The sequence below is a fragment of the Aythya ferina genome (genome assembly GCF_964211825.1).
Source record: "Aythya ferina genome assembly, chromosome: 15".
Lineage (NCBI taxonomy): Eukaryota > Metazoa > Chordata > Aves > Anseriformes > Anatidae > Aythya > Aythya ferina.
In genome coordinates this window covers 440284-464172 of record NC_140314.1, presented here as the reverse complement: position 1 = coordinate 464172, position 23889 = coordinate 440284, and the positions used below count along the sequence as shown (strand labels likewise).

Below are 23889 nucleotides of genomic sequence, written 5' to 3'. Positions count from 1 at the left end.
CAGGCAAATTTAGCTGGGCCTCGTCTGACAGACACTTCTGCTTACAGTCTTCAGCTGTGTTATTCCATGAAATGACTGCTTCCGAGTGCTCTGCTGTTTGACGTCAGCATTGCTGCGGTCGCTGGTGCCCAAGTTGCTCTCACAGAACCATTTCCAGCCATTCACTTTGTTTCCTCAGCATATGTTTGAACTAAAAATAGTGAGAATGCGAAGGGAAAATCCTTCAAGGCCCGGAGCACCTCCCTCCATTCCATTGCCACAGACCCTGCTGAATGCCACAGGCGCTGCAGGGTCGTGCAGCCCAGGGCAGGAGCAGGCTGAATCCCCCCATCCTGCTGCATCTCCGGCCCAGCAGCCCCACAAGGCAGTGGGCACGTAGGACAAATTAGCAAACAAAAGGTTAAACAAACTATACTTCACGTGGGTGTGCATATGCACAAGTATTTGAAAAGATTTAGATAAAAATATTGTTAGAACGCACTTAGAAAGCAGTCAATACTGTGCCTGTAAAGCCTTTAAACACACACACTGCAGTATCAAATGCTCACACAGCACAGCAAGCGCTCCCAGACACGGGTGTATGTGCGGGTGCTGCGGCTGCTGCCCCATCACCTGGTGCTGTACCCAAGCCCCATGCGCTCGGTGCAGAGGGTGCTGTGCCACGATCTGCAGGGTGCTGTGCCAGGCTGCCCTGTGGGATGGGGCTCGGCCGCCGGGAGCCCCCGCTGCTCACTGCTGCAGCACGCCCCGTGGGCCGCCCTCACTGCCACTCTGCCACCAGCTACCTTGGCACCCGGCAGCTCGTGAGGCTCAAAAGAGGCTATAGTGCACTTGCAGGGGACATCTCTTAATACCTTCCGGCTTGCTATGATAATCTTCAACTGGGGGCAGTTGGGACAAGCATTTACCTCTTCATTTTCTTAGATATAAATGCTATCTCGCTGGATTTTCATTTTACAATATGGTAATATGCTATCCAGGAAAGTCTTGCTACATGCTAATTTATCCAGTAGGCAAATTCCTTTTGGCTAATAAAAGTGCTTGCACAGGAAGCTCAAAACCCAGCAGCAATTAATTATTGACAGAGCATGTGAATTAGAGATAAAAGAAAAGTCATTCTTTCTCACACACAAGATAGTAAATAAATTTAATTATTGTACTAGAAGCAGGGGATCTTACTCTGTATTAAGTTTTATTAGCTGAGACATTTAAAAGCATGTCATCATAACAAAAAGGTCTTGTGTAATCCTAACTGCACCACTCCGGTACAAGGCTCTGAAGTGAATAGACTTAATTGAGCAAATGGAAGCAGATGGCTTGCTGAACAGACAGGTATTGTACAGGTTTATTGTCAATTAACTTTTGTCTACATTTGCCTATGGCGAATTGACTGTATAATGTGTTACCAAGGCTAATTTAACACTTCAGGTGCCCACCGTGTCTAGGGGCTGAGGAGAAACAAAACCACAAGTGCTTTGTTCCCTGGGGCCTGCAGTGTCCCTCCTCCTGAATGTCCTGCCCATACCTGCACAGGGCAGGAGGGGACCCCAGGTGTCTGCCCATGCCTGGCCGCTGCTTAACCGCTCCTCCCTGTGCTTCTGTGCAGGAACGTGATGCCCAAGACCCTGGATGGGCAGATCACCATGGAGAAGACCCCCAGCTATTTCGTGACCAACGAGGCACCTCGGCGCATTCACTCCATGGCCAAGGACACGAAGCTGATTGTGGTGGTGAGGAACCCGGTCACCCGCGCCATCTCGGACTACACGCAGACGCTCTCCAAGAAGCCAGAGATCCCCACCTTTGAGGTGCTGGCCTTCAAGAACCGGACCCTGGGGCTGATCGATGCCTCCTGGAGTGCCATCCGCATTGGCATCTATGCACTGCACCTGGAGAACTGGCTCCAATATTTCCCTCTGTCCCAGATCCTCTTTGTCAGTGGTGAGAGGCTCATCACTGACCCAGCTGGGGAGATGGCCAAGGTCCAGGATTTTTTAGGCCTCAAGAGGATTGTGACAGAGAAACACTTTTATTTTAATAAAACCAAGGGGTTCCCCTGTCTAAAGAAGCCAGAGGACAGTAGTGCTCCCCGGTGCTTGGGCAAGTCCAAGGGTCGAACTCACCCCAAAATAGACCCTGACGTCATCCACAGACTGCGGAAGTTTTACAAACCATTCAATGTCATGTTTTACCAAATGACAGGCCAAGATTTCAAGTGGGAGCAGGAAGAAAGTGATAAGTAGAACCAAGAAATCAGGAGAAAAGCTCTTCTGTTTTGAGATGTGAATCATCATTAGAGACCCAAAACTCACCCAGGGCTAAAGGCTCAGTCTCATAAGCGCAAGAGTTTTGCGTGGTTAAGGTTGCAGCCAGAGGTGAACAGCATTTCCAGGTCTGAAACGTCAGTGACACATCACCTCCAGGTTGCATTTAGGCCTGGGCTCTCCCCTCCTGGGGGATCAGGGAGTGGGTGGGAGGAGGAGAAGGTGGAGAGAGCAAAGCTCCTTGAGGTGATGGGATGCTTCATGTCCACGTTCTGCTGCTGGCGTGTTCCTTGTGGCCAGGCAGGCGGGACCAGCACGTCCCGCTGCCACTTGCTGAGCATGAAGGTGGTACATAAAATCCAGCAGCAACAAGACAAACCAATAGATTCAATTTTTCCTGCCCTGGCTTAAGGTTTTGGTCAAGCAGCAGCATGAGATCTGGTAAATTCAGGATGTGCATTCACATGCACACTGGTATTTGTGTGGGGAAGGAATAAAGCCAGTTATGCTGCAAAGGAACTATGTACAGAAACTTCATTTGCACCAGATGTTCCAATTACTTGTTGCACTAAAACTAGTATTTACCAAGTGCCACAAAATCCTGGGCCCGATTCTCCTCTCACTGATGGCTGTAACTCCACTGGCAGAAGAGAATTGTTCTGATTTATGGGGATGCTCAGTAAGATCAGAATCGGGGCCTTCTCCCTGCCCCTGTTCTTCTCTGCCAAACCACATCCTGAGGTCATTCACAGAGCACCTGCTGGCTGGGCTGTGGGCGCCGTGTGGTGTCCCGGCCAGTGCTTTGGTGCTCCCAGTGGGATCCCAGGCTGTCAGTGCAGGGCACAGGTGTTGGGGACGGCTTTGTCATCACAGCACAGGTCTGGCCATCGGGGCCCAGGGACTGCGGTACTTTTGCACCTTGCACATCAGATCCCTGCTGCTTGCTGCTGACAATGGGGTTTGCATAATCCTGAAGCAGCCTTCATCTCTACTTCAGAATCTGTTACAAAAAAGCAATTAATTCCTAGGGTGAGCGCTGCTCTGAACAACATATGTGTGTTTTCTAATGGAAATGACCGAGTCATATGCTCAACCAAATTTGCAAGTCCTGGTAGCAACTATAAAATAAACCCATATCACAAGTGAATCCTCCAGCAATGTGATGCAAGCTGCATGCTGGGAACAGTGGAGAGCAAGACAACAGCACTTCGAAGCAGCCTCTGTTTTCCGTGTCCATTATTGAGAGAAAAAAAAACAGAGAGGGAACAAAAAAACTGCAGAGCTACCGTTGTGGAAGTGTTCCCTTCGTATGGGTGATTACTAAGGCCACTCAAATATTGCTAGCTACTCTCTTTTTACAAGTGGCCTTAGGACAAGCGTGGCTGTTGTGCATCTCCCACTGCCTCACAGATGCCAGGTCCCTGGCTGTTCGGAAGCAGCAGAGATGCAGTATGAGGTTGCTTTAGGAGGACCAAGACTTAATTTTGGTAAAGGTGGGGAGAAAACCCTATTGATCCAACCAACCAAATGAAATTATTGTTACATTAGGTAATGAGCTGAACCTGCTTTGGGTTTCACGTTCTGTCACGTGGTTCATTGCACTATAAAGTGGTGCTGGTGCCTTGGACTGAGTGAAGAAAGAGTTGAATTCGTTTTGAAAATTTACACCATGGCCTGTTCTGGAGGGGCATCACAAAACTCCCTGCTAAATTGATATCAGTTCCTATCACCCCAATTAGATTTAAAAACAGTTCCTGACATAACTTTTTTTTTTTACAGATCCTCAAATCCCCAGATTGTTACATGAAAATTGGAAGTATATAATAGGAATAACTTTACGGTATTTCACATGTATTAAGATGCCATGTCATCTCCTAAGTGAAAGCTGCTGTAACACGATTTGCTGCAAGCTGACCGGTGAATTCAGCTGGAGGACTAGGGCTTTATTTTGAGGCCCAGCAGCCAGAAATTTCCCCTCTTCATGCTGCGCTGCAACCTTGAAGCCAGGGCGGGTGCAGGCTGATGGCGTGAGTGGAGTCTTTCAGCAGCTCTCGTGGCCCAGCGCCCAGCTGGGCTGGCGGTCCTCGCTGCTGCTGGAGGCTGCTGCACACCGTGGTCCCGCTCACTGCATCGGCTGTACGGGTTGGTGGCTGTTCGTAACCGTGGCTGCTAGTGGCTAATGGCACAGCACCGCGCATCTGCCCCGTGGCCAAAGCTTGGACTCTCTCAGCCCCATCTGCAGCTTCATCTGGAGCAAGGTCTCTGAGCGAGGTCTTTTTGAGTTTGTGCGAGCCCCTGGGAACACTGAACCCAACCCACCATGTTTCCTGCACACCCCGGCCCTTGGCATTGTGCCGTGGCCCCGTGGCTCCGGGGCAGCTCAGACTGGCTTCTTTCAGGAACAGGCTTCTGGCCCGATTGCCACCGAGCTGCCATCACACCTCTCATCATGCCTGTTGCTGGAGGGAAAGGAGATCTGAAAATGTGTGTTTGCCTGAGAATTATGACCCAATGAAGCACCCAGTTAGGGAATTCAACTGGCTTGTGGCTGGGCCTGCGAGGAGCTTCCATTTTGCACTCGGATGAAGGACAATCACCCCCATCACTTGGTGAGTTTTCCAGAGCTGCGAGAAGCCCCAGCACAGGGCACAGCTGAGCTCTGTGCCCTTTCCCTGACACAGCGAGGGCTCACCAAGGGGAGTGGGGCAGGGAGCAGGTGGTGCTGCAATGAACCATGCCCCACCACACGTTCCTGCCCCTGTTCTGGATCCTCATTCTTTTTGCCATATATGCAGAGGTTTATTTTTTATATCGCTGCAATCTCAAGCTTGAGCAGAGATGCTAAACAGCCAGGAGCAGCCCCACTCCCTGCATGTGAGCAGCTGGGATTACAAGTGGCACAGGGAGGGCTCCCTGGGGTGTGGGGTTTTGTTCTGTTTTCTGAGACATAACCCCACCTGTGGCCCTTGTCTGCCACGTGAGGGGCTGTGTCTGCATTGCTAATGCAGCACTTTGACAGAGGAATTATTTTCTATCTGGCCAGAGAGTGGCCTGCCAAAAGAGAGAGTCGGGTTAATAATACTTCCTTTTTTTTTTTTTTTTCCAACTATTCAAATGTCAGCATTATAATACACAGGAAATTGAATTTTGTATTTGATTTCAATTAGCAAAGCATAAATTATATTTAATTTTATACACAGACTGGGTGATTCATTGTTCTGGAAAAGCTGGTACTTTATGGTTCAGAGACTGAAAATGGAGAGTTAGTCTTTTCTGAAACCCCACTGCTGTGCTGTCACCTCGTCCCAAATACGTCTCTGTCTGTCTGTGTCATTCTGTACCTGAACAATATGAACATCTTGAACCTCACACTTGAACCCACAACTCTAAACAATAAAACGTTGTAGCAGCTGCATTTCTCTGCTCCGTCCCTCCTTGGCCCCGCAGCAGCACAAGCCCAGCGTGGGTGGCAGAGCCCAGGGGGATGCCAGCCATGACCCCACCCCTGGGGATGTGGATCCCCGATGCCAAACAGGCCATGGGAAAGGCACCATGGGGCGTTAGGGTCAGGCCAGGCACGGTGCCAGCCACTGCTCTCACTGCCGCAGGAGACACCTGGGAGGGGAGATGGCCCCAAAGTGCGCAGCCTCAGCTGGGGACAGCAGGACGTGTCCTGTGAGGGGTAAGGGGAGGGCAGCCCTACTCGCTGGCCTCGCAGCTCAGGGTTCATTGCCAAGGTCACAAGGAACAGACGCCCCAGCAGTGCCTGTGAAGTTCTGCTCGCCACTGCTTAAGGATAAATCAGTTTATAATAAAGGCAGAGAGAGGGCTGGCTGCCAGGCAAATAAATTAAGGGGAAAATTTTTTTTTTATCTTATTTTGTGTGCACAATTTCCTGTTAGCTTGCAAAAAGCTATTTGACAGCATGGTCTTATTGTGTCATCTGATAAAACCACTGAAAAACTTTTATCAACAAAATTAGGAAGTAGTGAACTATAAAATTGCTAATTATTTTCTAGTAAATTTACTTTTAAATAACTTTAGACACCAATTACAGGCACCATTAAGCACCATTAACACTGGGTATATTTACCAAACAACGATGGAATACTTATTATTCAAATCAAGATCATTTTGGTGCAGATTTTGATGTTTGGAAGCCAGTCCCATCTTACCAGATGTCTAAAAAGCCATCAGTAGATCAATTACACCTGAAGTGTAGCCAGATTCCTAATATCTGAATTGTGGGTCCATAAAACCCACCCCTCGAAACAAACACCTGCTTGCCCGCGGGCGGCAATCCCGAGCAGGCGGCTCCACGCCTCGGCACGGGCCCAGGAGCCACCTGCTGCTCCTCTCCACAAGCCCCGAGAAGGTGAGCCCAGACCTTCACTTCCCTGAGGGAGAGGCTCGTGGGAGACCTACATAGCTCTGCAAAGTGTTTGGACGCTCCCTGCCACCTTCCTTGGGCACATGCTGCAAAACAGCCTGCTGCAGGGTGCTCTGCGTGCCAGCATCCCCGTGCCCCAAAGCCCGCACCGGACGGGCTCTGCACTGGGCTGAGTGCAGGCGTGCCTCTTAATTGGACGTTGCCAGGAGGCTGTCAGAAAGCTGGCTGCAAAGCTGCTACCTGATCCCACTTTCCTGCTGTTATCTTTGACATCCTCATTATTTATTAACTGCCCTGTACCCAACAGGCTGCCACTGATGCAGAGATGCTCTTATTATGCAGGTTCAATATTCTGCCTGCCTTCCAAGGTCACATCCTCCAGGATGTCTTGCAAACCAGATTGAAGAGGTACCAGCAAAGATGCAACATGTTCTGTATATGTCGGTGCCAGGTTTCAAACAGAGCCCTTTGAATAAGGATAACATACAAGATGATGATATAAGACCCTGTTGCTTACTGCTTTACTCTATCCTGTGTGTAGCACTGAGGTTTCTGCACTTACATCAGCAACCAGACAAAATCAGAGCATCAGGCAAGCACTCCACCCTTTAGCTCTCACATACTGGAACAGAGCTTTTCTCTAATAACCGAGCCTGGGAAGAGAGCAATGCAAGGGTTATTTTGATAGCCAGGTTGCAAGCCAGAAATGACCTGTTATAACTTTGCTGGCATGAATAAGCTGCTTTTTCCAGCCCCCTGCCCTGTGCCGCTGCCTGCTTGGCATGGCTGCCAGGTGCCTGTAACCTCCACACCTGTGCAGCACAGCAGGTCTGGCATGAAGGCATCCCGGCACCCTGTGCCAACTGGGTTCACTCCCTGCTTCTTCCAGGCAGACACATTGAAGTAAACTGATGTTCTCACTTCCACAGCTTTCACAGTGCTTTCTGCTTGCTTTTTTTTCCCCTTTTTGCTGACCTCCGAAACTATCCCCCTATGAGATACTCACTGAAAAAAAAAAAAAAAAAAAAAAAAAAAAATCTGATTAGAAAATTCTTGCTGCCTTTTAAGAAGCTCTTCCAACTTCAGGTAACCTGAGAATCACTTCACTGTTGCTTTAAAACACTAACAGGAATATTTGTGTAGTGTTAGTTGCAACACAAGGTCTACTAGCCAAATAGATACAAGCATTTCCCACAGGCATTCCCATAGGCACCTTGTACAGAGATAGAGACTGCCAGATCAGAAGGCTTTTCCATATAAAGGTTTACATACAAATTAACAGAAATTTCTGCTATAACCTGGTGATGCACTAGGATGGTGGAGGAGAAAGACACTGGGCCATTGTAGCACAGCACAGCTATAGCAAAATGCAAATGTGACCGCAGGCTCACCCTGGGACAAGGTTTTCATCAGAGACGAAGACTTTGCAGATGGCCTTCTGGCACCAGCAAACCTTTGGTGTGAACGTTTGGCCACCAAGCAAACTGAATTCAAAGAGCAGCAGTTGCAAGCAAGGATGCAGTTACGCCCTCTGAGGGAACAGGCAGCCTTTTCACAAAGAACCCCCCGACAGCCACTGCCCCTGGGCTGGGCCCGGCAGCAGGGCTGGAGGGGGTGCCACGCACCACTCCCAAGGACCAGGAGCTGAAGAGAACACAGATCCTGCAACACAACGCTTTGTGACTGAAGTCATTATGTGCAGAGAGATGTATGGGAGTGTGAAGGACAGAATTAATATAGTAAGTAATCCTCTCCCTTTAGCAATAGCTTTCTGCATGAGATAATGGTTTAATGTCCAACTTTTTCTAGCATACTAGAATACACATTTCCTCATAACAAACACTTATATGATATGCAGCTATTTATGTTTCAAGGCAAAAAGCATGGAGTGTAATGGACTCCACTCTGACTATTTGTCCATAAAGAAATTTCACTGCTTCATGGGAAACAAGGAAAAACATTTTACTTAGAGACGTGTTTTTTTTTTTTTCTATTAAATCCATTCTTTGCCATTCTCCTTGGTTCTGCATGAGAAGGGACGTCTGCAGGACTCTCGAGCCTCTTCTGCATGTGGGGTTTCTGTGCTTCCCAGGACATTGCAGTCAGCCTGGAGGTCCCAACCCAATCCTGAGGCCAGCCAGTGAGCCGTGCTCTGCCAGCATGGTGGGTTTTTCTGATGGAGGGTTTTCCTGACAGTGGGTTTTCCTGACACTTCCAAAGCAGGGATATGGTATTAGCTTCCAGGAAACAATTACAGGAGCTGTCATATTGCTGCTATATGCAGTTACATCCATTTCAGATTTACAGCTGTCCCAGAGCATAATGAATCCTATAACACTAAGACACAACAGGCGTTACAAGCTGTGTGTGAGGCCCCAAGGCGGTGTTGGAGTGCTCCTGGGCCCTGGGCCGAGGCAGCCACAGACGCTCCCTCGGGTCAGTGCATCCTGGGTCCTGGGGGCTCCTTGATTCCAGCCCCCTGGGGCCCTGCACGAGGCTGGCAGGGCTACAGACCATGACAACAACCCTGCTGCACCCCCAATTGGGAAGCTCTCAGCTCTGCTACTCACTTTTCCTCCCACCAGATTAATATCCAGAGTAGCAGGGGACAGAGATTTGTACTTTATGGGGACTTGTCTCCATGGGTGTTGCTTTCCATACTGCTGTAAGGCAGATCCTACAAATATCAACGTCGTACAGAAGAAATGTGCTTTTCTGTGGTAACACACTGCTCAAAAGCACTGATCCAGACGACAAGAGAGATGTCTGTGTAATGAAGGCAAGCAACACATCTGGCAATTTTCCACCCAACGGACAGAGATAAACAGTTATAAATATACCCCATTAATAAGGTAAGCATCCTTCAAAGCCCGTCTGCAGGGCTCGTGGGGCCAGCCACGCAGTGAGCACGCAGGGGCTCTGGCTGGGCGCCCCAGCAGCAAGTAGCACAGAGCAGTCAGGCCTACCTCCCGGCACTGGCAGAGGCAAAGCCATGCACGGCAGGGGCAGCAGGAGTCATTTCCCAGAGGATACAAGGCGCTGCAAAGCCGTACACGTGCGGGGCTGCACCTCCAGGGTGGTTCTGATGGCCCCGCAAGGGCTTCAGCTCAGCTCTGCGGCCCCGCTGCCCGTGGAAGCTGCCGGCCTGGCCACAGTGGGGGACAGTGCTGGCTGTGACCGTCCCTGCCCGTGTCCAACACCATCCCCAGCCGGGCCAGGCCCTCCCTGAGGACTGTGCTCAGCCCCCGGCCTCATGGCACTTCCAGGACCTTGCACGGTCCAGGCAGCAGGGGCTTGACTCTGGTTTAATGAGGAAAAGCTAATGGGTGAATTTCACTTTTATCTCAGAAATCTATCCTCAGAATAAGTTGCAGCTAATGAAAGGAGCAAGGAATATGCAGGTCACTGAGGGTGACCATGCTCCCCTCTTGAAAGATTTTGTCTGAGCAGAATAAGCAGCTAAGAGCAAGTCCTCTGAGACATTCATTTTTTTCAGGGAATCTTTCCATTCATACGATCGCAGAATTACAGAATCATATAATCACAGAATCATAGAACCATAGAATAGTTTGGGTTGGAAGGAACTTTAAAGATCATCTAATTTCACCCCCCTGCTACGAGGGGGTCACCGTCCACTAGACCAGCTTGCTCAAAGCCCCATCCAGCCTGGCCTTACCAGGTTCACGTGACAATTCCTTTGATGCTGGTCCCTCTGAGAAATACCAAGAGTCATACCAAATAATGGACTCACGACTCCATGCTCATGGTGCTCCAGTGGTCGCTGTTGGAGCACGGGTCTTCTGGAGATATAGATTTATGTGCTTGTGCAGAGGATGCCTTTGGAAGTGGTGCACTGCTTTCTCCCCTTCCTCCTCTGCCCAACTGCATCTTTCTTTCCTCAGCTCCTTAAGTTCCCAGTCTGATTGCAGCTGTCAAATCCTTTCTGCTAGAGCTTTTTTCTTCCTGTTTTTGAAGCTGTCTCTTCCATCCACTCTTCTCGGCTGTACCCAGGTGATAGCAAATGCTCCTGCTGCGGGGCTTTACTGTTTTGTGCTCTGGAAAGCCCCATCAGTCATTTTGGTAGTGCTCTCAGGTGATATCTGCAGTTCTCTTTGGATTCTTTGGGCAAGCATTGAACAATCTGGGTCCAGACAGACCTGTGTGCAATGGAAGTGTCGGCTGGTAGCCCAGCAGAGATGGAGCAGGAGGAAGAGGCTGCATGGCTGGAAGGCCGTGGAGAGAAGCAGTGCCCCAGGGTGGTGCTCACACACAGCTGTGTTTGAGTGCACTGCCACCATGGACACACCCTTATCTCGTCTCACATTAAGGTCTGCTTTATCTCTGATAAATCACAGAGCAGCCCAAGCAGGTGTGATTCGGGGCTGGTTTTCATTTTAGATGTGAGTGCACTTCACACGTGTACTTTAGGAGAAGCAGGTTGTGCACTAGCTTCTAAAGCTTCCTGGAGAAGGACGTGTCTGGCACCCCTGTGACCTTTGCATGCGGCTACCACTCCGGTGAGACAGGGAGAGGACAGAGGTGGTGCTCGCAGCCCGTGGTGCCCGGCTTCTGTTTTCCTGGCCATTTACACTACGGGTTTCTTCCAGGTCACAAACAAAACGCTATTGGCACATCTCAGGATCACAGGCACATCTCTGCTGCTGAAGCCTTTGCGGTACCACTGAGGAATCCTGCTCTGCCTCTGGGGACAGCTGCTTGGATTTAGCCCACACAGCACCTACAGTTTCTTTCATATTCACATTCTTGTTAAGTGTTTAATAAGTTTGTGTAACTTTTTGTTAAGCAGCAAGCAAATGTTTTCCAGGGGAAGCTAATTCAAGCACATCCTCCTTGTGTAGGTTTGATGTTATGGAACAGTGAGTCTGTTGAATTAATTAGCATACTGCACTTCACTTACTCAGCTAATCTGCATATTTTGCTCCTCAGCTGAGGGAAGCCTCCAGGTGCTGCTGGATGCTCGCTGCAGTCACAGCTCCAGCCCTGAGGCAGGTGGGCATGCACACACATGGCAGGTGTGTCACCAGCTGCCCCATGCCCACGGGCTCTGCAGGTGCCCTGGGCTGCCTGACCCCCTTTTTGATTCAAACCTTGGTAAGTGGGACCGCTGAGAAGCAGCAATGCATTCTGCCAGAATTTGTGTTTGTTTGCTCCCCATCCTGTGCCCAAACCAGGGGCTGCCCAGCAACTGGACAATGCCCCCTCCACCTTGCCTGCAGTGGGGAAGAAAGAGCAGAGCTGCCCCATAGCTCCCTCCTAGGGTGTGCTCAGAGGAAAACGCGCACACACACACACACATGCTTCTGGGATCCTGGCATTTTTTCATCTTGGCACAAAATTCTCCTAGAGATGATTATTTGAAAGATGAGTCACCAAATACAATAGCAAAGACACATCCTTGACTTACTGGCAGAGAAGAGAGATGTGACCAGCATTAAGTCTCCATGCAATGTCTCCATCACACAGTGTCTGGCGTTTATTCTAAACAGCTCTCAGTCTTCAGCAGAATTGTTTTTTCACATGAGAAATCCAGCTACTTTTCCATCTGAAATGTTCCTTAATGAAAGGAAAAGCAGTCTGTTTGTGCATGGATGCAAAAATCATTATATTTTAGCTCTCTGTACAGCATACTGCTGTATGCTTGTACAAACACACATGCACACATGGAGATGCACATTCGCCTCTGCATTGAGGTAATGCTCTGAGATGGGGCATAAATGCAGCTGCCTTCTGGGGGCAGGTGGGTTACTCCATTTTTTGGAATTCCCTCTGTCATTCAATTTCCCCTGACACTTTAACAGAGGAGTCAAACGTGGGCTCTGTGCCCCCTCTGTGGGCACAGCCCCCTGTGGCCAGGGCCAGGCGCGATGTGCAGCACCCACTTGGCAGCACTGGCGCCGTGTGGGACGGGTTGGGTGCAGCACGGGTGAGCCTCCCTGCCCGGCTGGCTGCCAGGCCCGGCCGTGCTGTGTGCCCTCTGGCCTGCTGTCCCCAGCAGCCATCCGACCAGGCCACCCAGCATCCTGCAGAGCAGCTGCTCCCGGAGCTGCCAGCCTTTCCAAGGAGAGCACCGGGCAGTCTGTCCCTGTCGCTGCCTTAAAATCCCCACATCTTGCCCAGGAAGCAGGTGGCTGGCTGAAGGGCTCTGCTCTTGCACCTAGGAGCCAAACAGCAAGCTGCCAGGGCTGGGCCAGTGTCTCTGTCAAGGGTCTGGCTGGGAGTGAGCCTTGTCATAGCACAAGGGGATGTAAGGCAAGGAAGAGCCTGTTGTGTGTTCTCTAGCCCCAGGGCACGGGTGTGGGGTGTGTGTGTGTGTGTGTGCAGTGCTTGGCTCAGACTCTTTGCAGACAGCAGCTGTGGTAAAGGCACAGCACTCTCCAGGCAGTGGTGTTTCTGTACTGCTCCTGGAAACCTGCGAGTGCCATGGAGAGGTACTGCTGTCTTCTAGCCTATTCCGATTCGACAGTATGCTCTGACCTTGATGATGTTGGTTTAAATAGGATATGAAATGCAAATATAGCCTAAGCTGAACAATTCTGGCACCCAGCAGAGAGACTGAAGGGTGGAACGCTTCCCAGAAGGGTCAGCAAGAGCAGGAAAAATTATATAGAGCAAATAAACAGAATAAAAGGCTTCTCTATTATCCTGGTGCACAGGGCTGCAGCTCCAACGGGCTGCAGGAGCCTGTATTGCTCTGGGCTTACACTCAGGGACAAACTGCTGATCAGGAAAAAAAGAAGGGGCTAAGGGCAAGGAGACAAGTTGCTTCTAAATTCCTGTAAGCCAGGAGGATGTCACCCTCATCCTGCCCTTCAGCTGCTCCTACATCCTCCGTCACCCCACCGCACAGCCAGGGCAGCCGCCCCGGCAGCTTCCCTGGGATCTGGGGCCAGACCTTAGGAGAAGGTTTAATGTGCTGCAGGCTGCAGAGGGTGAATTGCTCCCTGCCCTGTAGCTAAGACACCCGGCAGGGCAGGGCTGCCTCCATCTAACCAGCCTCCCCATGTTTTGGAGAAGCTGCTGTCACCAGCCTTGTCTGAAGCTGAATGCCACAAGCCTCGGACACCACGAGACACTTGAACACACCAAGTTTAACAGGTATAAATGCCTATTTTCAAATCAAGGTGGGATCTGTATATTGTCAGTAATTTTCTACAGAAGCCATCCAGACAGTTAACCCTGGTTTCACACCTGCTGGGGGAGCAGCTCACTGGTGGGCCAAGGGGGTCAGAGCCGGGCTCGTTCAGACCCTGCAGTGCTGCAGGGACCTTGCTGCAGGCTCCCGCACGGCACCAGGGACACCGGACGGACCTGTGGAGGGTGTTGCCAGCCAGGGTGTGTTTGTCTCCCTTCTCCTTCATGCTTTTAAGGAGCCCCTACTCCTGTCTGTGCTGCAAGCAACTCAGAGATTAAATTCAGCTCAGACTAGGACAAACTTCCCACCCTGGGGAGATGCCAGCACCGTGGGGGCAGCCCCGTGCCTCCCGGGGAGAGGCCGGCGGTGCGCAAGGGTTGGGTCCGTGGAGCAGCCTCACTTAGGCATCTGCAGAGCCATCGTGACTTTATTAAAAATTTAGAACAAAAATTACAACATTCACCCAGGAAGAATCGCTTTCCTACCAATTACAGTTAATGGGGTAAAATTAATGTACCAATTAATATGGCTGCTTCTAAACTCAGTCTAATATGTTAAATACTGTTCCTGCCTCTGTAAATGCAGCAAAATAAAGTGATGATCAGGATGGGAGCTAATAAAGTTTTGCTTCTCTGTACTTAAAGTATTTGGCATCACTGACTTAAGGCACAGGAAAAAGGAGATTATTTAACATTTTAAGGTTTGTAAGACCCATAAATCATTTCATACATGTCATATTTGTTGAAAAGGATAGAATACATTCAATTTTACAGTATATTAAACTTCATCTAATTTGAACGTAAGAACAGACCAGCAAAATAAATGACCAATTTCTGAAGCAGAAATTACCATTTGGCTGCTGCCATTATGAAGCTGCTGGTATTTTATCATGTTCTTAACATAATATTGCTTGTCTATTGATGCATAGTTATAGTGCTAGTCCAAATTGGAAGGCGGTGAAAGAGGACAGTGCAGAGGTTTTTTTAATAGGCATCATTTGTCAGATGTTATTTCAGAGGTCTTTGCACTGATGATAATATGCAGATTAAAGAAGAAGTAAATAGGAAAAAAAAAGAGAGAGAGAGAGGGAGAGAAAGAGAGAGAGAGAGAAAGAAAAGCAGAAAGGGAATGAGAATTTCGGTATGTTCTGGCTGCAGCAGACGAGAGGAAGGCAGGTGGACCGGGCCCCAGCGGGTACAGATAACAGTAATTAATCTGGGTTGAAGGGTTTCTTCTGAACCCCCCGTAGTGTTTGACAAAAGGATGCATCCTCCTCTGAATGTCAATGCTGCTGAGGACCACGGGGACAGGCGGCAACAGTGGTTCGGCCCCAGCTCCCTGCCCTGTGGGTCCCTCCTCCTGCCCCACGTGCTCCGCCTGCAGGAGCCACAAATCTGAGCACAAATAAAAATTATGTTTAGTTTGCAAAACAGGAGGAAGGTATCTCCATCCTCTAGAGTTCATTGTTCTGCTAGACTTGGTATTATAGTGGCAGTATATTAAGGCGAAGAAAAATCAGCTGGCCGCGTTGCATCCAGAATGACAATGGAAAGCCACAGAACACAAAGGAGGTGCGGCTGGCTGGAGGAGATCTCTGCGGGGGGCTCCGAGGCAGCTGGCGTGGCCAGAAAGGGTGCTGACAAGGAAGGAGTCCCCATGGAGCAGGGCCACGGCCCCTGGAGCAAACAAATCCCTCTTACGAGAGCGCAGCGTTGCCGGGAAGAGGGGCTGGCAGCCAGGCTCCTGCATCACATCCACCTGCTGCTTCACAGCCACGGCAGGCTCCTCTGGCAGCAGCTCCTGTGGCAGCAGCAGGGCAGCACCCAGGGCAGGGGAGCTGCCTGTGTGGGATCAGAGGCACCCGCTGTGCCCTGGGGTGGCTGCCAGGCTGAAGGGAAATTCGGGATGCGTGTGGGCAGCAGCACTGCTGCCGCCGAGCAACCTGCACGGATGTTCCACGCCGACACTTAACAAGAACAACTCAGATCCTGTGTCTGCTTAAACCAAATGAATTGCTTGAATATTAGAGCTGAAATTGTGCTCCATGACTGCAAATCTGTGCAGGGATATATTGTGCTATAACATAGATTTCAATTACTTTCCAACCTTCAGCGCGATGATGCAACATTACACTCCACTGTCAGAGTTTGCCAGCATGCCCTTACTTTTATTTCTCCTGTTAAATATGGTCTTTGTTGCGCTTCATTGATCTCTGAGCATATTCTGCTGTTTACAACTTTGATAATCTTTGTGTAATCTTCAGGGGTAATTGAATTCCGACAAACATAGCTGAATTTTAAACACCACACGGATTTAAGTACATTGAAAAGCTATGATGTGAAAGTCAAGCCTGAAGAAAGGAAGAAGCGATTGCTCTCAGCTCTTTCCTGAAAATCTGGGGGTAAGACAGTCCCTGAGCCTGGGGAAGACATGAACACGCTCGGAGAATGCAGCTGGGTGTGGCACCAGACCTGTCCCAGAGTTTAATCCCAGGCAGGAAATACCATTGCATTTAATGATTTTTGTGTATGCAAACACCAAAAGCTTCTGCACTCATGCGAAGTTCCAGGGAATTCCACTGGGTCTCACTCTCTACTAGTACAGGGTAGTCAAGAGCTATCAATCTTTGGTTTAATACGTAGGGAATTGCCCTTGTACAGATAAATTATTGTTTTTATGGGCATATTTTGTGACTTAGACAAGGGGGAAAATGTTACATTTGGCTTTCAATGTAAAAGCTTTTTTTTTTTTTTTTTTTTTTTTTTTTTTTTGCAGAGCCCTAGGGGCACATGCACAATGCTTTCATAATCATTATTGTTATTTATTACTTGCCGAGAACCACGAACGTGCCAAGCACCGCGCAGGCACTGTGCAACATGGCCACAGGCCACCACTGCTCCCGGGCAGGCGCCGTGCTCCGATGGATGCTGGACACCAACCAAACCTTGTCCTCGCTGGGACGTGAGCACCACGGCCCCTGCACCTGCAGCAAAGGGGTGCTTCCTTCTCCCTCTGCTGACCCCAGAGCTGCTTCGGTTGGTTATGCCTTCCCTTTTGGTGGATGAAAAAACAGATGTCTTGCTTGAGGACATCGGATTTTTGATGCATTTCATACAAAATTTAATTTCCCAAACCATCCTCATTCAGGATGCAAGGGGATTGCATGAGTACGATATAAATTAGTATGCTAGAGGAGCTTCTCCTGGAAGGGGGATAAGCTCATCCAGACGAGAAGGAGCCTCCAAAAACCTCAGTGCTGGAAGGGAAAACCTGCTTCTGTTCCTCTGCTTGTGCTGGAGCCGTGTCTCCCGTTTATTGCAGCGGCAGCACGCAGCAGCCTCTGCACAGCAAAGATTTCCTGCCGAAGGGTCTGAGGTGTGTAGAAGGGTCCCTGCACAATCAAAAGAAAAGGAATTAAAGGGCTGTCTGGCTAGAGAAAAGGGATATTGAATCTAATCAGAGCTGGTGTAATTTGGAAATCCAATTGCACTTGTCCCTCAACAAGGGCAGCACAGGGGGAGGGGTGTCTTGGCCCCAGGGGGCCCCGACCTGCAGGGCCAGAAGGAGCCCTAGGACAGGGACACGTTCCCAAAGTGGCAGCAGGGCAGGAGCTGCACACAGGACAAGCAGTGTGCAGGGCAGAGCAGCTCTCCGTCACCTCCACCTGCAGCTTGAGGGCTGCAGAGGGACGAGGGGGCTGTCCCCACACAGCTCAGCCCTCTGCTGGGCAGCTGCAACGAGCCCCCTGTGCCAGAGCGCACCGCAGCATTCCTGCAGCTCCCTCCTTGGAGTTCTTCCAGCAGAGACTGCACTCCGATTACAATTGATTCAAATGTTTCTGCTAGGATTTTTAATTTGGACTCAGATACCTCCTCATACCTCGCTTGCCCTGAGTCATTACGCTGATATTTTACCAGCAGCCAGACAGATTTAAGGTCTTTGATGGACTCTGCAGATGTGCCCGTGTCTCCTGCCACATGGCACCAGCCCTGCCCTTTGTTGAAAGGTTCCTGTAAACTACTCACAGCCATTCCTTGCACATTTCCCAAAGGACAAGAAGCTCAGGGGGCTCATCAGTATTTCAGATTCCAAATGTACATTACTTTGTATCCAGCCTTTGACCATAATGCAATACCCACAAGTCTGACTGCAGCAGAGTACACCATGTGGGCTCTTCTCCGGTGCGTGTGGCAGGGTGCTGGTCCATGCTTGCAGAGCACACTACAAAGCCTCAGCGAAGAAGCTGCTCACTCAGCAGCTCCCCCTCTCACCAGCTTGCAGGGAACCAGGAGTCGAGTGAGCAGGAGAAGTGTGCAGGAGGGCGCATGGTGCAAGCAGCCTGAACCCTGCAGACAGACCCTGGTTCCTCCACAGACAAGAAAATAAGGGCAGAGAAATGGAGAACAAGACTCAGGCTGGGACGTGTCTCCTGCAGGGCTGGGGAACCTGCAAGCCCCCAGGGGCGGGGAGCAGCTGCTGGCTCAGGGTCAGCCCTGTCCTTACAGAGAGCCCCGAGCAGGCAGCCCAGCAGCACGGCTCAGCTGCTGTCTCCCCACCTGGGGCTTCACAGGGCTGCTCTGAAGCTGGGTGCTGAGCATCTCGCTGGCACACTGCAGCAGGAGAGCTGGAGCAGAGCCACTCCGAGCCATTATCCCTCCAACACGTGCTGTATTTGCTGAATTAAAGAGCAGAATTATAATGAGACTTGACGTTAAATTCCATAAAAAGTCAAGCTAATCAGTGACCGAACCTGTAATTGATTCTTTTGCTAGTTCAATACTTAATGCTACATGTTAAGCAATAGGATTTTACAATTTGCTAGCACTTCACTTACAGAGAATTAAGCAATAAAAATCCATTCTGAGCACAAACAGCAAGGAGGGAGCCACATTCACTAATAAGTGAACGAGCCAATAAAGTAGCTCAACACTCACATTGATCTCTTGTTTTTCGAAGTATCTACCCCATATGATACATGAAGCCTCTTTAACAAATGTAGGCATGGCCGGAACCCCATCACCACCACCCAGGTCATACCGAGACTAGAAGTGCCACTAACAAAGCCTGAGCAGCACAAGTGCCCCTGCAGGTGCAGGAGGCCTGGGGGTGTAGACTGCACAGCAGCACAGGGAGCAGCGGGAAGCCCTGGGGGTGCCCAGACCCCAGTGCCACAGGGCTCATCCAGAGGAGCCAGCCCCACAGAGATGCTGGTCAACAAGCAAGTGCAGCCTGGCATCAGAACTTATTTAAAATAAAAAGATTTTTTCCTCTTTTGGTCTTCTATTGGTTTTCAGCAAAAAATCTTTGTCTCAGAGCAGCAAGGTGCTTCTGCAAAATGATTAACCTGTAGCAGTAGTGGGAAAATCAGCAGCAGTGGATCTCATGGATGCCCATGAAATAAACGTACTCATTCCCCAGCTTGTGGGTTGATCCCAGCAGGAAAAACCCTTCTGTGTCATGAGCTGCCACTTCCAGAGCATCAGTATCAGCATGGGGAGATGTGCACAGCCACATCACCATCCACTCTGTATAAACTGACAGCATTTTGTAGATCTCTAAGAAGGCTTATTTCTCCTCCCGGAGAAGTGGCTAACGGAGCTTTCCTCCATGTGAGGCCAGTGCCTGAGAACACACAGAGACATCCGACCGGCCCCTGTGACCACAGCCCTGGTGCTCCCCAGGCTCCGTGGGGCACTGACTCGTTCCCAGCTGCAGCTCCAACAGGCGTTTGGGGCAGGGCTGTTGAGCAGGATGCCCCCAGTTCCCCATACACCAGAACAGTGATCCCCTCAGCTCCTAGTCCCCTCAGCACCTCGACCCAGCAGCCCCCCTCCAGAAGCAGCAGGGGTGCAGCTGCAGCAGGGCACTCCCCCACGCCACCCGGTCTGGCTGCAGCATCTCCTCCTGAGGTCCTCCTTCCAAAATCGCCTCTGCTAGGCCCTTGGCAGGAGAGACATGCTTCAGCAATACAATTATTATTGTAACGGGAATGCCTGCGCTCCCGCTCTCCATGGGGGTTAGGCATCCTGCTGCGATGATTCAGGGAATCTGTTGAGGCACATTTTATGAATTCCACTGAAGTTGTGGAATTGCTGCATTAGGCGAATACCTCAATGGTTGTCAAGTCAGCCACGTGCTGTCAGAGCTGCTTTACATTGCCCAGACCAGGGACAGCAGATACTCATAAACAGCAGTCATTTTCTCCCCTCTTTTCAGCACTAATCCTGCACTGACAGCATCTCACCCAAAGCCTACAGCAACACATGCTGCAGACCCACATTCATTTTTCTGGGCTTTTTGAAGGTACATTCAAGTGGCTGCAGAGATGTTGCAAAGGTGCCTCCAAAGCCACTTTAGAAACACCCAGAGTCTGGATGGCTGTGGAGCCAGCAAACCCTTCACAACACAAAACCAAGCCATCCTGCTCATCACACACAAAGTTGTCTTTTGAGGAAGAGTATGCTGAGCAATGAGAGATTGAATAGGACCAAACCTACCCCTGCTCTCCAAGCTCATGCAGCCAAGCCCAGGGCACAGGCACACCACACTGCGAAGAGCTGTTGCATGAAGCCTAAGATGAGCACACGGCACTGTAAGATATCGCTGCTGGAATGAAGTGTTGAAAAATAGCAAGAAAACAAATCTATAGTCCTAGAAAGAGTTTCCAAATTAAAACGTGAAGTAGTAGTAAATCTCAGTTTAAATAACGCAGATTAACATTGCTGTGAGATGTGGCAGAGCAAATCGAATTGTGCTGAGCTGGAGGAGAAAGAAGAAATAAAACCCCATCAGGAGGCAACAGGCAGGCTGGGTGAGCTTGTGCTCAGCAGCAGCACATGAGAGCAGCAGAATCCCACAGGCCAGCATCATCACTGCCTGAGAGTCTACAGACAGCGTGGGTCAGCCCTGGAGATCATATCTTCAGAACATACCTGGCTAATGAATTTGTGTCTGACAGATCTAAGTGTTAGACAATTTGTACAGTACGAGAAAGCATCTGAGTACTTGTCACTCTAAAGGCATACAGGAGTGCTGTGACCACGCATCTGGCAGGCCCCACATCTATTACAAGCACATCCATCACTTTCTGCAGGCAAGCTATGTAAATAGCGAAGGCACACAAGCAACGTGCTGCTGTCACCACAGAGCATGCAGTGAGGACATGCAGTCCCAACACCCCATACATATTCTCTCCCCTTCACAGCCCTGGTCCAGTTGTGCTTGGGCTGGCTAGCAGGTGGCTGGAGAGGCAGAAAACAATAACATTGGTTGAAAGGTGTGTACACCTCTATACCCAGTTGCACTCTCACAGTGCAACTGAGACACAGTGTGTGTCTCACAGGGATGCGGAGAGTGCAACTGGGTATAGAGGTGTACACACAGATGGGAGGGAAAGAAATCACCACCTGTGCAAGCAAAGACAGGAAATCTAGGAAGCAGATGAGATCTAGGAAGCAGACAAAGGGTATAGGATAGCAGAACATATCCTCATAGGGTTCAAGAAAAGGAGATTACAGACTTTTGGTGACAAGAACTCCAGCGATAGCAGGTCTTATTTCCAGTGGCACAGCAAATGTACATACATGATTTGTGTGCACCTCCTCCACACATCCAGCAGTTACTTTTGTCAGTACTCAGAACCATTATGCTCATTTATCACACCCAGATAAGTGCGTGCAATCAGTTACTAGCTGAGGCTGTCACAGAAATAGTGATAATTTTTACAATATCCCATGCCTGAAAAATTCACTTCCATGAAACGTTGGAAGAGGTAGAAGCAAAGCGCCTAGCCCCATTGCTTGTTTCTATTCAGGTTTGGAGTCAAGGGGAAATAAATTAGTGTTTTGGAAAATAAGGAGACTAACAAGGACCTTGATATTTAGAAAGGATGAACAGAAGATCTGCCCTTAGGGGAGTCAGAGATATTTTATAAACTACTGGGGAGTAACCACAGTCTCAAGGGAAAAATAATAGGAAAATCTGGGGGGGGACCCATAAAGATTTAACAGGTGGGGATAAGTCCAGTTCACACGGAGCAATAGAAAATAGGTCTTGTCAAGCAGTCCCTACCTCCTTCTGCAGAGATCACAAGTTTGGCTGATTAAGGCAATTACATTGATGTAACAGACTTCCGCGAGTTGTTTGGCTCCATATCACGTGCCATTCCAATCGAAATACCGTGCTCTGCAAGAGCCCGCACTGAACAGATGCAGCAGCGGCCGAATCTCCTGTCGGTGAGGAATCCCCACCAGGGTGCTGCTCCCCAGGGCGCTGCTGGGGCCGGCGGCTGCAGCAGGCGTGGGGCAAGAGGCAGCAGGGCCTGGGCACACACAGCTCCTCCAGAAGCTGCGCCTGCCGGGCAGCAGCCTGACAAAGCACCTGGGACACGGTGACAAGCAGCATGGCAGCAGGTCCCAGCGTGAGGTGGCGGCCAGGCAGGCTGGTGTGCAAACAGAGGCACCGTCACCAGCAGAGGAGGATTTCCCCCTGCAGCTCTGGGGGGACTCCACAGGATACCACAGCTGTTCTCCTGTGCTGCCCTGAGATGTGAAAGCTGCAGAGAGGGAACGAGAGACAAAGAATATAGATGAAAAGCTCAGGAGAACACCTGCTACTGAAAAGCCTGGATCAGACTGGCCCCAGGCAGCAAATGGCAGCAGGAGCCCTGGAAGTCAGCTATTGACCTCAGGTCCATTCCAGGGGGCATCTGAAGAGATTCAGCACTGCTTCTGTACCCTCATTTTCTGCCCGGGCTGAGAGCAAGAGCACACCTCCCCTGGCACAGGCAGCAGGAGCAGCAGCAATGCACATCTATGCCCAGATGCGGGGATCTGGGAGGCCTGAAATGGGATTTGCAGGGCAGCAGGTATGCCCCCCTCCCTCAGCTCCTGCCAGGGTCAGAGCTCACTGGGTGTTTGGTACCACACCCCAGCCCCAAATGCAGTCAGTGCTCCTTCAGGGGCACTCCCCCACAACACCGAACACCTGATCAGCAAGGTTTCTGCTACAGACGAGTCTTCAACCATGAAATTATATGACTCTGCCTTGACCTCTGATTTTCTACAGTTAACATCTCCTGCAGAATATATACTGCAGCTCAGGGCCATTTCTCTGACTCAGCCAACAAGAAATGCAGTCTCAAAACATGCCTACACTAATTCACTGGGATGCCTTTCTCAAATACCTTTCCCCTCTCTCAGCACCAAGACCAGAAACAGGCTTGCTCTGGCAAGGGCAGCAGCAAAGCTCCCCTGGGGCTGACACCTCTTGACAGAGACCAGATTCCCCTTGCCCCATCCACATGCTGGGTTGACCCCAGCAGCCCAACCAGGCACAGATGCTGTTAAAGCCTATGCCTGATTCTCTGAGGACAGTGGCAGTGACCCCTCAGGGCCCCTGCTGTCCATGAGAATGGGGCATGGCCTACAGAAGTGGGCCAAGAACTCCGGCGGACGGGTGGCTGCCTGGCGGAGTCCTGCTCCACCTGAGATCCCCAGGAAGCAGAGCCCTGCAGCCCTCTGGAGACCAGAGCTGTATGGAGCTCCGCAGCCCCTGCCCTGAGCACCCGACAGCAGCAGCTTTTGGCCATTGCCTTCTGCTGACTACCAGCAGAAAGACCTCAGCTGCTGGAGGCAGCAGGCAAGCAGGGCACCCCCTGCCCAGGGCACCAGCTGCTCCCCAGAGCAAACCTTCCCACCCTGAGCCAAGCAACTGCAGCCAACACAATCCGAGTGCCGCAGGACAGCTGCAAGCATTGCCCTAGGCTCCTGGAGGAAAGGGGAAAAAAATCTCACTTTTCTCACACTCTTAAGATTGCTCTAACAATCAAGATGCATCTGATCTGCCAGGAGGCTGATAGAGAGGGGATGCTGGTGTCATTATCAAGTTAATTAGAAAAACTTAAATGGAGCTTTAAACATTTTTATAATACATTTGCGGGCCTTTTTGGCAGGATTATTGCATCTTTTGGGTTTCCATTTCCCATTAAAGCATTCTCAGTAGTGCATATATAAAAGCCATGTGATCTTGGCTCCTTGCTGCCTTTTTTTTTAAAAGACTTTTTTTTTTTTTTTTTTTGTAAG

General features: G+C 50.2%; 1 protein-coding gene and 2 long non-coding RNA genes across 5 annotated transcripts in view; 2 read left to right on the top strand and 1 right to left on the bottom strand.

Annotated features, from left to right (window-relative positions):
• The window catches only part of HS3ST4 (heparan sulfate-glucosamine 3-sulfotransferase 4), a 63078-nt gene extending 57399 nt beyond the window's left edge, over window positions 1-5679 (top strand). Inside the window, exons 2-3 of one of the 2 annotated variants that reach the window (XR_014698343.1) lie at window positions 1607-2392; window positions 4044-5679. Coding sequence is in view for 1 of the 2 variants with exons in the window: in XM_084537319.1 (XP_084393445.1) it covers window positions 1607-2243 (637 nt within the window). In the remaining variant the exon portion in view is untranslated. Of the gene's footprint in view, window positions 1-1606 lie in introns of both variants that reach the window. The other variant, XM_084537319.1, reaches the window with a different exon arrangement.
• Window positions 5680-10997: 5318 nt separating this feature from the next.
• On the top strand, window positions 10998-11529 carry LOC311445183. Its single transcript, XR_014698266.1, has 2 exons — window positions 10998-11171; window positions 11262-11529. It is a non-coding gene; the product is annotated as an uncharacterized lncRNA (long non-coding RNA).
• A 4674-nt stretch (window positions 11530-16203) lies between these two features.
• On the bottom strand, window positions 16204-22716 carry LOC311445393. 2 transcript variants are annotated; one of them, XR_014698379.1, is made up of 3 exons: window positions 22492-22692; window positions 21878-22361; window positions 16204-17198 (listed from the first exon to the last, which is right to left on the bottom strand). It is a non-coding gene; the product is annotated as an uncharacterized lncRNA (long non-coding RNA). The 2 variants fall into 2 exon arrangements; XR_014698378.1 differs by lacking the exon at window positions 16204-17198 and having other exon boundaries at window positions 21733-22361; window positions 22492-22716.
• Window positions 22717-23889: the final 1173 nt, after the last annotated feature.